Source organism: Xiphias gladius, chromosome 10 (assembly GCF_016859285.1).
Source record: "Xiphias gladius isolate SHS-SW01 ecotype Sanya breed wild chromosome 10, ASM1685928v1, whole genome shotgun sequence".
Classification (NCBI taxonomy): Eukaryota; Metazoa; Chordata; class Actinopteri; order Istiophoriformes; family Xiphiidae; genus Xiphias; species Xiphias gladius.
In genome coordinates this window covers 20,554,223-20,567,518 of record NC_053409.1, presented here as the reverse complement: position 1 = coordinate 20,567,518, position 13,296 = coordinate 20,554,223, and the positions used below count along the sequence as shown (strand labels likewise).

The 13,296-nt window shown below is 40.9% G+C and overlaps 2 protein-coding genes across 3 annotated transcripts in view; one reads left to right on the top strand and one right to left on the bottom strand.

The window, feature by feature from the left end:
• syne1b (spectrin repeat containing, nuclear envelope 1b) overlaps window positions 1-6,919 on the bottom strand; it is an 86,948-nt gene extending 80,029 nt beyond the window's left edge. Inside the window, exons 1-2 of the mRNA XM_040136952.1 lie at window positions 6,808-6,919; window positions 4,985-5,274 (exon numbers count right to left, since the gene is read on the bottom strand). Of these exons, the coding sequence (XP_039992886.1) occupies window positions 4,985-5,051 (67 nt within the window). The 5' untranslated portion in view covers window positions 5,052-5,274; window positions 6,808-6,919. The remainder of the gene's footprint in view (window positions 1-4,984; window positions 5,275-6,807) is intronic.
• Window positions 5,876-11,245, top strand: myct1b (myc target 1b). Of its 2 annotated transcripts, none has more exons than XM_040136985.1 (2): window positions 5,876-6,076; window positions 10,037-11,245. In XM_040136985.1, the coding sequence occupies exon 2, from the start codon at window positions 10,042-10,044 to the stop codon at window positions 10,537-10,539; it is 498 nt and encodes a 165-aa protein (XP_039992919.1). In that variant the 5' UTR covers window positions 5,876-6,076; window positions 10,037-10,041; the 3' UTR covers window positions 10,540-11,245. The 2 variants fall into 2 exon arrangements, with proteins under 2 accessions (XP_039992919.1, XP_039992918.1); XM_040136984.1 differs by lacking the exon at window positions 5,876-6,076 and adding an exon at window positions 8,610-8,748.
• The last annotated feature ends 2,051 nt before the right edge of the window (window positions 11,246-13,296 follow it).

Here is a 13,296-nt window from a genome sequence, read left to right as displayed (position 1 = left end):
TATACTAAAAATAGGCATGAGCTTGTGATTCTATTATTACTGCTCCATAGACTGCTGGTGGAAATGGCCCAGAAAAGCTATTTGGGTGAAAATGGATTTTTTTTTTTTTTTTTTTTTTAACTTTCACATCAAAACAGCAAAAGATCAGAAGTAGCACCATTAAAATGATGTTGACAGTTGGTTGCACTGAGAACAATGAGCTTTTAGAGGTACTAGAATCAATGCTCACACAGTCATTTATGACCAGCTAAGCCTCTACAAAGAAAGCCTAGATAGTTAAACTGGTCTGTCAATGATGGTGACCAATAAAAATAAAAAAGGATCAAATTAATCTTATAATGTATTGTAATTGCACAATTTTCAAGTGTTTTATGTTTAAAGTATTTATTTATCTTTTTAACCTTTTAGCACCCACCCCCTTAGAGACACTATATTTTCAAGTTTTCATTTGTATACTCATACGCACTATTTTTACAACAATCTGTTTTATGTAACTTTTCATAGTATTAAGAGTCAATAAAATACCAAATAGTGCTAACATCCGACAAAAAGAACCCTGGATGGCAACAGGCTATAAAAATGTTTGTTTTGCTTCACTGTTCAGAACTGTAAATTCAACTTATATCCTTATCACTAAAGCTTTTACTTTTTTTATTCTATACTCCCAGTGTCAGATAGGTCCTAGCCAGGAAAAATCCTCTGCTGCAAAGGAACTGATGTGTTTTTTGTTTCCACCAGAGGCAACTATGGCAGAAAAATATTCAAACATCTTCAATACTACTGCCAATAACTGAGTTTAAATAATAATAGAAAAAATAATTTTGTTTTCATACCGAACATAGAGAAATTAAAAATGCAAAACCATTTTAAATTTAACAAAATAAGCCAACTCTGAAATGTTGAACGTTATCTAAACACAAACAGCGATACAACAGCTAACTGTCCAAATAAAGTAGTTTAATAATAGTAAAATCTTGAGTTTGAAGGTTTATTCTTGACCCTGGTAAAAGTCGTTTGACAAAGCAATCTCCAGCACAAGATCCAACTCACTTGTTTTCAAAGCTAGCAGCTTCATCCGCTGAGGAAGGCCACAAGAAGTGTTTGAAAGCTTCAGAAACAGGTAACTTGGACATGGAGATTTTTTATTTTTTTTTTCAAACTGGAAATGTTTTTTATTTAAATCAGGATCTATCTGATTCAAAAATAAGAAAAACAAGATTACAGACCAAAGCATTCAGTGTCAACTTCTGGACAGGACAAGGTATTGAGGTTCAATATTCCGCCCTTAAAATTTTTTTAGGACAATCATCAAAATGAGAACATAAAAAGGACCAAATAGAACATATGAAATAAAAAAAGCAAACATGCAAATGATAACCTGAAGGTTTTCTTTTGTTTCAGCTGCTTAGTGCTATATCCAACTAGCTATTAAGGAGCTGTCCAGAGTCCTGAACTTAGTTAGATGGTTCACTTTTGGTTCACTTTGTGTAATAAGATGTACATGTGTTGGTCAGCTCTGGATATACAAACTCTGAAAAGCATGAAATTCTTATGGAAAACACCTCACCAACATCGAGTCATTATGTCAGGGGCAAATGACTTAATTAATCCTGACGTAGTACTAGTAGCTAAGTGGCAATTAAAAGTGGATGGCCCCAGGCAACAAGCATCACGCAGTCCATCAAACCACTGACACATCTGCAATTCACATGAGTAATGGAGTACTTAAGGCGATCTTAGGACAGATGATCCTTTTGGCAATACTGTACTACAGGTGCTTGGCCTCACTGGCCTGTGTTGGTCACCTGGGAGCACTGTAAAAGCCCACTCACTCCGTCGTGTTTCCATTTAGTCGAGCGCACTTTAGCGCCGACAGGCCAACAACAATCAGGCAGGACAAGAGATGATTCAGTAGCTGTACTCGAGCCAGGCCATTCTCATATGCCTAACACAGGAATTATTACTTAGTGAATGGATTCCTGGTCTTCAAAACAATATAACAGTATTGTAATCTGATATTTAAAAAACAAACAACACACACGATCGCAGGATCACACAAAAGATATTGTTCTGCAGTACTGAGTATTTAAAACACTCTGCAGCAGCTTGGCTTGGTGTAGACTGGGAGTTAGGCTCCGTGTATCTTCATGAGATCATATCATTGTGATGGCTGTCTGTCCCTGGCAGCTGTCACTGACACTGCAGAGTAGAAGCATCTCTTATGGCTGACAAAATTAAAGCTTGCCTTCCTTTTACTTGCTTTTACTCCACCCATGATGAAACAGCTCCATCTTCTTGGTGAACACAGATTTCTAACAGTGGGTGTGCTCTACCACAGTACTTTTCAATATTTTTTTAGCTTCTTTACCTTTTACAACAAAAGGTGCAAAATGTGTTACTGGCTGCAAGGGCAAAGTACAGAGGTTTAACCAAACCACGATTTTTAGAGCTGAAACAAATAGTGAATTGATCACTTGGTCAGTCAACAGAAAATTAATGAGCAACTTTTTTTTGATGATCGATTAACCGTTCCAATCCGTTTTCAAGCAAAAAATTCCATTCAACATTCGCTGGTTCCAGTTTCTCAAATGTGATGATTTGCTGCTTTTCACTGCTTTTATATCATTTTAAACTGAAAAGCTTTGTGTTTTGGAATGATAGTTAAAACAAAACATTTGAAGACATCAACTTGGGTCCGGTTGTGTTGGGCCTTTTTCACCATTTAGACATTTTGACATTAATTGGTGAATTGAGAAAATAATTGTTTGTTGAAGCCCTCATGAGCCCTTTTACTTTGTCACTTGATTACTTATCACAGGAAGGAAAGAGGCTACAAACTACATAACATTTCAGAAATAATTACAGGAAATCAGAGAAAAATCTTAAAAGATAATCATTTTAAAAACATTAACAGGCGTATATCTGTCATTATGTGAGATTCTATCTGACTGCTTCTCCATATTTCCAGGGAGGGGACTCATCACACCTCAGAGACATCAGAGCAAACCCTTCAACAGCTGTGTTTCTTCATATCCTGTTTGACACACGTTCTCAACCAAACTTAAACTCAAAAGGGCCGAGTCATAATGAGAGCAACATGCCTGTCATGCAGACTCCATCAGACAACTGACAGACATCAATTGTGCCCTGGGGGCATTGGGCCGCAAGGTGTTGTTACTCTTATCGTCATATATATATGGCAGCAACAAGTTGTCAAATACAAATATGAGCTTTTAGTTTCCCGAAGGTAGAATGTTCAATAGCTTAGGAATTTTCTGTTTTAATACACAGTGTACACTAGACTACAAAAATCAGCACTATTAAGATAATCAGTGTGTATTCACAAGACTACAGATTTTCTGGAGTCAATAATTCATCCGCCCAGATGGACCCTTGCTCAAGTCAAAGTGAGTTTGCAGTAACCCTCCCTGCAGGATGTCTTTAATGACAGGAAGCTGCTTTAGATAACCAGCGGGGGAAAAAAAAAAACGGGACTACCTTGCTGCTCACCATCTACAGAGCACCTAAAACCACTGCCGCAATAACGTCTTCCAGATGTGACCTGACACCAAATTCCACTTCCTGACACGAAACACACAACAGTGGCTGGCACTTTGCATTGCAGATTATGCCACTTGTGCACCGTTCCGGTACATTTCAGCCATACAGTATCAAAGGTTTTCTGATTTTCTATGAGAGGTCTGAAAGATACATTTTGCAAATACATCAGTTTGTGTTTCTCATATTATCTTAAAAATGTGTATTGAATTCTGATTATTCTTTTCAGCAACAGCTAGGAGGAGGTTCAGTTCATGTTTATGACTTACACTGTACAGCATTAATAAGAGAAAATATCTACTTAGAGAGACTTAAACGTGCTTTAATTCACTTAGAGTGACCTTATATAGTCCTTCATGTCAGGCCATGTCTGATCCAGTAAGAGGGTGTCCAAATGTGTAAAACACTTAAATGACAACCAAATGACAGGTTTTCGTCGTGATGACAAATTCCACCGTCCTTGTGCTTAAAATATATATGGATAACAAGTGAATGAAAATAGCCGCGCAGCACCGTGGAAACCAAGTCTCTCTACAGCAGGAACTGGGGAACACTGGCACAACCACAGACAAATGTTTCATAACAATAGCTATGGCAACAAGCTATAACGTGTAAAATTTCCTGGTATACTGTGCATCCAGAAATACATCTTAACTGAGCAGAAGCGGATGCCAGAATCGACCAGACTTGTGTGGTGATGGTGGTGGCCTAATGCCCTTGTAACAAAAAGGGGTATGCCAACAAAGAGAGACTCCTGCAATTGATCTATTCTCTTACCAAGGGCAGAGAGGGTGTCGGGTTTTAGTCTTGTTCGGTGCATTGTCTGCGCATTTATGGAGGTGCAGCTGTTGTGACTCAGTATCTCATGTCAAGACTTATAGCAGATTAAATGTTCCTGATGCATCTCGGCCTGCTTTAAAAAGGGAGGAATAAACTAAAGGAGCCCACTTAAAATCAAATCACCTAAATGAGTGATTAAAAGGCAAGTGCAAGAGAGACCACTTTTTAAGTATGTAAAACATACCCTACATTTTCGTTTTTGTGCATTTTATAACTCTTTAAGTCTTTCAACAGCCACACAGAATCCAGATTTACAGGAAAATGAGGGACAAAAGTACACGGCGAACAGACATACCCTTAGTTGGAAGGATGTCCCATTATCATAATCCTAGACAGCAATAAGCCCAAAAAGTTTAATTTTAGCAATAGGTTTTCTAACTGTATGCCCAAATGTTCCTATGTGTGTAAGTGTGTGAGAGGGTGTGTATGTAAGCATGACCGTGTGAGCATCCTGCCTTGCAAAAGCTGGCAAACTTCGGACGGGCACACAGCCCAGGCGTTGAATCAGCACAATGTTACTGTCCGGCAGCACAGGAGAAGAGAATGTTTTGTCCTCAAACCCACTGAGCCAAATTATGACACTTACCCTGCAGTTTCTGCATCACATTAGCAATGTCCACCGACGCTCGACCGAAGTACCTTGGAGAGGCCATGTCGTCTCACCGCAGCTGTATGACAAGGTGGGTCACTGATGCTGAGAGCAGAAGAACCTTCACAACAGTCGTGAGTGGGACATCCCCTCTGCCCCTCCCTCCCACTGCTTCTCTCTCTCTCTCTTTCTAATTTCACTGCAGGACCAGGTCCAATTGAATCTCAGGTTTCAGGCAGGGACAAGCAGGTTTGCTATCCAATAGAAGCAGTTCTTCCATTCACTGCCTGCAATGAAGAAGCATGTTGAGAGGGTTTCAACTGAGGCCACACCTATTCTCTGGCAGTTATTTTACTACTGTTCGTCTTTAAGCCTACTTTTAGAACCAAATTCACAACGGCTTTTCCTGTTTATACTGACATGTGCAAGTTGAAACCACCTTAGTGAACACAGCTTTTAGATGCTTTGTATGTGACAAGTACACTTTGCACACACTTTCTCACAGTTTTTAATTTCAGTTTTTTGTTTGTGTTTGTCATTGATGGGGTTTTTTTTTTCCCCACTCTTGGTTGTAATTTTGTGTTTCATTTTGCCACTACCATTTGAAATATCATCTGAATAGTCCTGTAGATAAACAAAGCGTTCTTGCAAAAGAGAATTTGCCAACAGTGAGTTTCCCCATGTATAAACAAATTTGAGTTACCCTATCTCCACTGTTAAACAGTGTAGTTTGTATTTTTATAGTTTGATCACAAGATAACACAATAAATAATCCATGTGCGACCTGGCCTTCTCCTATAACCGTTCTTCACAGAAAACGTTTTGACACAAATAAATAAAGAAACGATTTGTCATGACCTAAAACAGAACAATCGTTGATGATACTGGTGACACCTGTGGTTTTCCTCCTTTGGCCAGTCTAAATGTCTGCGGCCTACCGAATTAGGCAAAAGTCTGATCCCATTGTGCTTTCAAAGGCTACAAATGCTAAAGAATGGGGGAAATTACACAATTTAAGACTGTACATTATCTATTTCCATGTAAAAGACGAAGGTGTAAAATCAATGAGTCAGTTGCTTACATGACAAGGTAAGATGCATTGTACAGACTCGACTTTGGTGGCCAAGTATGAGCACTGACGAGTTCAAGGCATTGGGATTTTTAATTGTCAAAAGCTCTCGGCGAGTGCCAAGAAATTCACAGAGAGATACTAACACAAATACAGATGATAACGTACTGCTGCACAGAGATGAGCAAACTTCGAGACGCGGCTATTATCAACAGGCAGGTGGCTGGACAACACCTGTACACTGTATACACAAGTAAAATGGTTCGTGCGTGGCGTAGATTTATTTCTGAAAAACGTGTAAAATTACGGACCTGTTGGCACTTTAAGGACTCTAAGAAAGGGGAAGTTAAATTGCCGAGCGAGAAAACATTTTCTGAATGAGCTAGACGAAGTGTCGAAGTCGGGCACAAAAGTTTGCCCCCGACGCCTGAGCTACATTTAAGCCCGCCGCGCTAAACGCCGCATCGTCGTCCAAACACTCAACGCTTCGGTAAAAACAAAAAGTTGGGACGGCCACTGCTAACGGTGTCGTGCCGGTCCCTAGCCTCCTAGCGCCACTGCGACACGAGGGGAAGTTACTGAGCGACACCAAAAACCGAAGAGGGACCAGCCCGAGAGCATCCGCGCTCACGAAAAAAAGGCTAGTTATCGCCCGAGTAAACAGGACCCCGACAACAACCACCGCCGCCACCGCCACGCAAACATTACATCGCCGGCGAAATCTAAAGTCACATCTGATATTTCATCTTACCGCTCTGAGCACTGCGGAGCATGATAAACTTTACCAAGGAAGTGCCTGTGTCTCTGTGTGTCTCTGTGTATGTGTGTGTGTGTGTGTGTGTGTGTGTGTGTGTGTGTGTGTGTGTGTGTATGTTGCCAATGGTTACGCTGAAAATGAAACATGGTGGCGCGAGGTGAAGTTTGTAACCACAGAAACACACGCGGACACGCACGCGTAGCGGGAGGGTGTCGGAAATGCGTGGTCCAGTTCCTGTCCTCCGAATATTTAGGGACAAAAAGGGGCCGGGGGGGGTGTCATTCTCTGGCTCAGCGGAGAGGGGAGTCCCGGGTATCGGTCACCCATCCCCTCGGAGATGAACCTGGGAATGCGTTTTTTGCACAGAGTGAGCACTGTGGGCTTCGTCCGCCATCACTTACACCGCGAGGAAGAAGGATCACGGCAAAGGAAAACCCTGTCTTAATTGTTAACATGGGCACCTGACTTTTGTTTTAGGACACACTCGTGTGATTGGGAACCTGTCCTTCAAAGCTCCCCTCCAGACTCGTTTTAAGACATATAAAAATTCTCTTTCTCCCTCTGCGAAGAAAACAGAATCTGTGAAAAAGGTTTTTTTTTTTTTTTAATTTCACAAGATCTTCTTGACACTGTGTATCTGTCCACTGTCAGTCTATGTGCCTTAGATATCTTAAATTTCCACATCATTTTTGATAATTTGAGTACTTTTTGAGGATAATAATTATATACTTTTAACAATGCAAGACTATCGCTTGTAAGATCGTATTTTTACTCTGTGGTATTGCTACTTTTACTTAAGTAAAGAGATATGAACACTTCTTCCATCTCCACCACTAATATGCAGTAATATCCTTCACATGATCTTATTACAGGAAGTTGTAGGCGTCTGTGGAGGACAATTGGGGCCACACGAGGTTATTCTCCAAACATTTTTTTTTAAGACTTCCAAATTAGATAGAAAATTCAATAAACTCAATAATCTAAGTCAAATTCAACCCTTATAAACGTGACATGTCTTGTAATATTTTTCTGGGGAACCTTGAGATTTACGGTTTTATGCAGACCATAAAGGCTGCTCAGTGCTCAAAATTGCAGTACTTCAGCGCCACCTGCTGGACAACTATGGGGGGCCTCAACGTCTTGACCAAACATCTGGGGAGTTTACCTCACATAAAACCTTCGATTTCATATGTACAGGCTTGTGAAAATGTACAAATATTTCACTTTACAGAAAAAGGAGTACTTGGCTGTAGAGCTGCAGAAATCTGGTCTGTGGTGTTATCAGCCTGAAAACTCTGAGGTCGGGAGTGAAGTGGGAACAGAGCAACAATTGAAGGAAATCCCCATTGAGACTGAGAGCTTGATAGCCTGCAGACCCTCTAGTGGATGGTTAGATTTGCATGGGTTATCTTATCCAGAGCCTTGTCTGGACACTTGAAAATTGCCAAGAGTTTTTACGTCAAAGGAAGGATTTGTATATTTAATGGGTCTTGTTTCTTTTAATTTAACCCCACAGTCATACTAGGAACCTGTGAGTGGCATAAAGAATATGTTTTGTGATCCTGATTGTTGCATAAGGACGCGCATGACATAACTTGCTTTACAAAAAGGGTGCCAGTAGGCCAATTCTTGAGGAGTATTGATCCTTGGGGAAATGATGCAAAAGGAAACAACCCTGTTTCCCCGTGTTATGTGCCACCAAGATAAGCAATGCACTTGCTAATTTTAAAGCCAGAGAGGGAAGGAAGCATGACAGCAAAGTTTCCGCCACAGCAAACACTATAGGGGAAAAAAGGAAAAAGCCTGTCTTGGAAAAAGCTTAGTGTTCATCTGTCTGCTTGGAGTCCGTGCGGAATCTAACACCAGCTTATGGTGGAATAATGGCACATAATGAAACGCATCCCTTTTTGGAAATACTAAAATCATTTAATCTTGGTGAGTTTATCTGTATTTGTTACATGTGGAGACCCAGGGACTATTTCACAAAGCTTTAGCCTATGATATGTACGAGTGGTATGTTGAATTGTAAAATGCAGACGGGATAGTTATTCATTTGACGAAACAAATTGTAGTTTCACATTAAAATCTTAGAAATTTGCTTTTTCTAAGGAGTACTGAAGCACACGTTATTCACAGACTGAAAATAATGTCTGTGTCAGTAACACAGTGCATTGGAAAATCAGGAAATGAGCTCCGCATAAAGCATTCAATAAGTTTAGGTCCAAATATATATATATATATATATATATATATATATATATTTATATATATATATTCTGCTGCAGCGTTTTGAACCACCCAGACCACTCAGGTCGTCTAGGACAGGGTTGTTTACTGTCCCCACGGTCAAAACAGTTGCATGACATATTTGGAACAAATCTCCAGCGAACAACTCTCATTTATTTTATGTCTTAGCTTTAAACTTTTATGTTTGCCACAGCCTTTCATTAAGTCAAACTTATGTTTGTATCTGCACTGTAACATTTTATCCCTCTATTCCTTTTGTTTTATTTCATGTTAGCTTGCTTTGGATCTTCTATTTAAGTTTTCTTTCTTTAAAATCCTATTTATGTTGTTTTCTTTCATATATGATCTTAAATCCATATCATGTCTTGAAGTACCTTGAGGTCTGTGAAGCACTTTAAATTGCCTTGTTGTGGAAAGGTACTATAACAGCCTATACATATAAACTTGCCTCGAACAACTTTTTCATGAGATGTCAGGAAACTTTTTTGATCAATATCCATTTACAGTACAGTCCATCGTCATTTCAGGAAGAACATGAAAATCAAATGATGAAAGCTGGAGTTATATTAAATGCGGCACAATGACGATATGTTCAGATTTTGCTTCAGCACAGTGATACTGAATAGACAGTGAACCCACACAAGCACATATGATGTAAGATTTTATGTAACACCGGGCCCAGTATAGCAGCGCCCAACAATAATAAATCAATACACCAGAGCAAAATGTCCTAAAACAGATCTGAGATCTACTTTATTCAGCTGATGCACACTTCTTGTCTATGCTAAATAGGATTTTATTTCAAACTTGAAATGCAGCTGAATCCACCATCTGGGGGAATAATCTTCCCCATTTTTAGAACAACACAATGCATCCAGCCTCACATTCTGCTAAACATTTCCGACCATTATTTTGATCCCTCATTATTTCCCTTTTCTGACTCTCTGCGGTAATTTTTTTTCTTTTTTCTTTCCAGGCGATATGATTCTTGCCTTCTGTTTATCTGTGCTTGTGGGCCTGCTGCTGGGTGCTCTGATATACGTTCTGATGACCTGGGCATCCAGGCGCAGAGCCACCGCCAGGATCACCAGGCGCTCTAAAAAGAAACCTGGCACTTCACAAACACAAAACCCCATGAACAGCCAGCTGGGCCTCTACCGGAGCACCTTTCTGAGTGTCTACAGACAGCCCTCTCTGGAGCCAGTGGGTCCTTTGGGGAGTAAGCCCGGTGCAGAGACCTCCACCTTCCGGCCACTGCCCAAGAGGAGCAGGGCTGGCCTGGAGATGGGGGAGGACACCCAGATCAGCGTGCCTGAGGACACGGCGGCTTCAAACTCATCTGATTCGGCATCGTTCGTGCCAAACAAGAGACATTCCTTCTGGTTGGGGAACAACGGACTTAAAGGATTCCTCCCCTCTCAGACTCCCCCTCCTGCATACGACAGTGTCATCCATGCATTTGAAGAGACTTGCACTTGAAACTGTCAGTATAAATACAACAAGAACTGAAAAAGAAGAACTTAATGGGATTACCGTGGACTCTGTGTCCTGCTCTCTATAAGGAACAGTTATCCCTGCGGATTGACTGATCAGACCATTTCTGCCACTTTTCAGTCCATAGCACTGTGTCTTTAACTGAATAAGATGCTTACGCAGCAATCTAGTGTCAGCTCAGTACTATACCATGAAATATAGATTAGGGGTGCAACTAACTAATGAAATAACTTGAAGATTGTTTTCTCAATAAATTAATTAGTTGTTTACTCTATAGAATCTCACAAAATAACAAAAAAAAAAGGCTATCACATTTTCCCGAGGGCCTGAGGTGACGGCCTCAAGTGTCTTGTTTTGTTCCAAACTCAAAAGTATTCAATTCACAAGGATATAAAACAGAGACAAGCAGCAAATTCTCACACTGGAGAAAATTGGGACAAGCAAATGTTGGGCATTTTAGGTAGGAAAAATGACTCTAACGATTAACCAATTAATCGACTAACCACTGCAGTTATCGTGTAATTTTTTCGAGGCAACTGCAGGGCACCCGATGGCCCACGTCGTAGTCCACCAGTTGAGAGACACTGGTGGTGAAGGGAGCCTGGGGTTAGATTTTGCTCTGACTGTGTGAAAGTGAGGGAAACACTGTCTGCTAGATAGTTGTAATTATCTAATGTCACAATAAAGATTTAATGATGATTCTATTCCCGGGGCTTGTGCTTTTGTTCAATAATGAATCACTTAACAGAAATCAGTTTATTTATTTCAAATAGGTGAAGCGCAATCATAGGCCGCTTAAGTGTGAAATCGAGGAGAAATGTGGTTTAAAAATCAATCGCCTCATTGATGATGCTTAACAGTGTGGCACGAAGGCAGGACAGTGGGTTACTGTACATCCATCACACCAAGGTCTCGTGTCAGGACTGTCACTTCAACTTCCATTACAAAGACGGGGTGAGTCGTGTTAGGTTGCCACCACGACAGAAACCCCCTTTTGAAGTGTGGCAATAAATCCTGTAATCGATTATACGAGGCAGCCGACCAGACTCCACATGGGAATGCCCGAAAATTCGGTTAAACTGTGCATACCTACCTTCGCTGGCCATTGACGGGCTGATTAAGCGTGTCAGTTTGCTCGTTGAGTGCAGAATTGAAGTTCGGGGTCTATTTCTTTTCCGTGCCACCTGCCTCATGGCAACCCGCTGTAAAGCCACAACCCCTGAAGTGCGCCAGCGGAGAAGTGCCTGGCAACACGACCGCACTGCCCGCCGGCTGCCTCCGGATTGACACGCTGTCGTCGCGGTGTCGGGCGCGTACGACCGCAGAGCGTCCGTCCATGTAGTCTCTCTCTCTCTCTCTCTCTCTCTCGGGCGAGAGCGCTTCTTCATCCTCCGCCACAGTTCGTTCGCCTCGTCGGCGCTGGCTCGTTCAGAATGCGGCATGCGGTCGGATGTAAGACGCCTTTGAATGAGAAATGCAATTGGTGTGATGTATAATGTGGTGGGAGACCTTTACAGGCGAGATGACGGGTCTTTTACTTCGACTTTAAAGGAAGGCTGTGAATCTGCATTCAACTCGAGAGGGCTTTTTTGTTGTTGTCTTTAATCGCGTTTTGATTCATACTGCACAATTTTATTATGATTATTATTAGCTGCATTACAGTAGGTTAAAGGTCTGTTTTATGTAAAAAAAAAAAAAAAAAAAAGATTTGAGTTCACATCCTCGCCTGGCTGCTCTGGTGTTTGACGAAAAATAGAAAGAACGGACAGTATCAGTACCCATGGAGACTGTGAGTGCCCTGATCTCCATTGCAGTGTTGCTGTTGCATAGAGACTGAGAAAAACTGTGAAATTCAAGGTTGATGCACTGAATGACAACGCGGCTATTTTAAGCAAGAGATCTTTCTCTCTCTCTCTCTCTCTCTTAGATTGCCTTACGTGCTGAATAACGGTGTTTTTTACTCGTCTTTTTTGTATTTTTTCCATTTGCAACAGGATTGCACAACTCTCCAAAGCCACATCTGGAAGACATGGGATGGGCCACTGGCATCGAACAAGCCTCAAATCATTTCATGGCAAACTCTGAAGCGCAGAGCTGCCTGATTTAAATGAACGTGGGGCTGGACAACATCTGGCTGTACGATGCATTTTGCCTCCCCATAGATCATATTGTAAGTACCAAGAGCAGAGCGGCCATTACCCTTCAGTGCAGCACCTGAATGGAAATATGGACAACTTCAATGGAGGAATTTTGACTCAACATGTCCAGGAACTATGAGGTATGTTGAAAATTGCTGTCATATCAGATGCTAATATTATTGTAATTTTCCAGGATACTTGGCCTTTTTTTTTTTTTGTTAATAAAAGATGGTTACATACTATATGAGCCACTTGCCAGTGGGCCAGTCAGTAAAAACTCACGCTGTGCAGCCGAACATTATTTGGACTCACAGAATTTGATTTTAGAATGTAGAGGAAATCCAAAAGTCTCCAAAGACATGATGTAAGTCGGACTTGAAAAAGACAAAAGATGCACAGGACATGTAGAACGTTTCCATATAATAAAACGGTGCAGCCATAAAGGGTTTAACAGGTTTGACTGTTTAATTCAGTGTAAACATTATGTAGCTTCAAGAGATAGAATGAGAAGATAGGGTATATGTTATACTGTCAGACGTTGGAACAAGAGGATTTTTTTCACAATCTTAAAGCTAATTAAGGGAAAATAAAAGGGCAAAGCTGT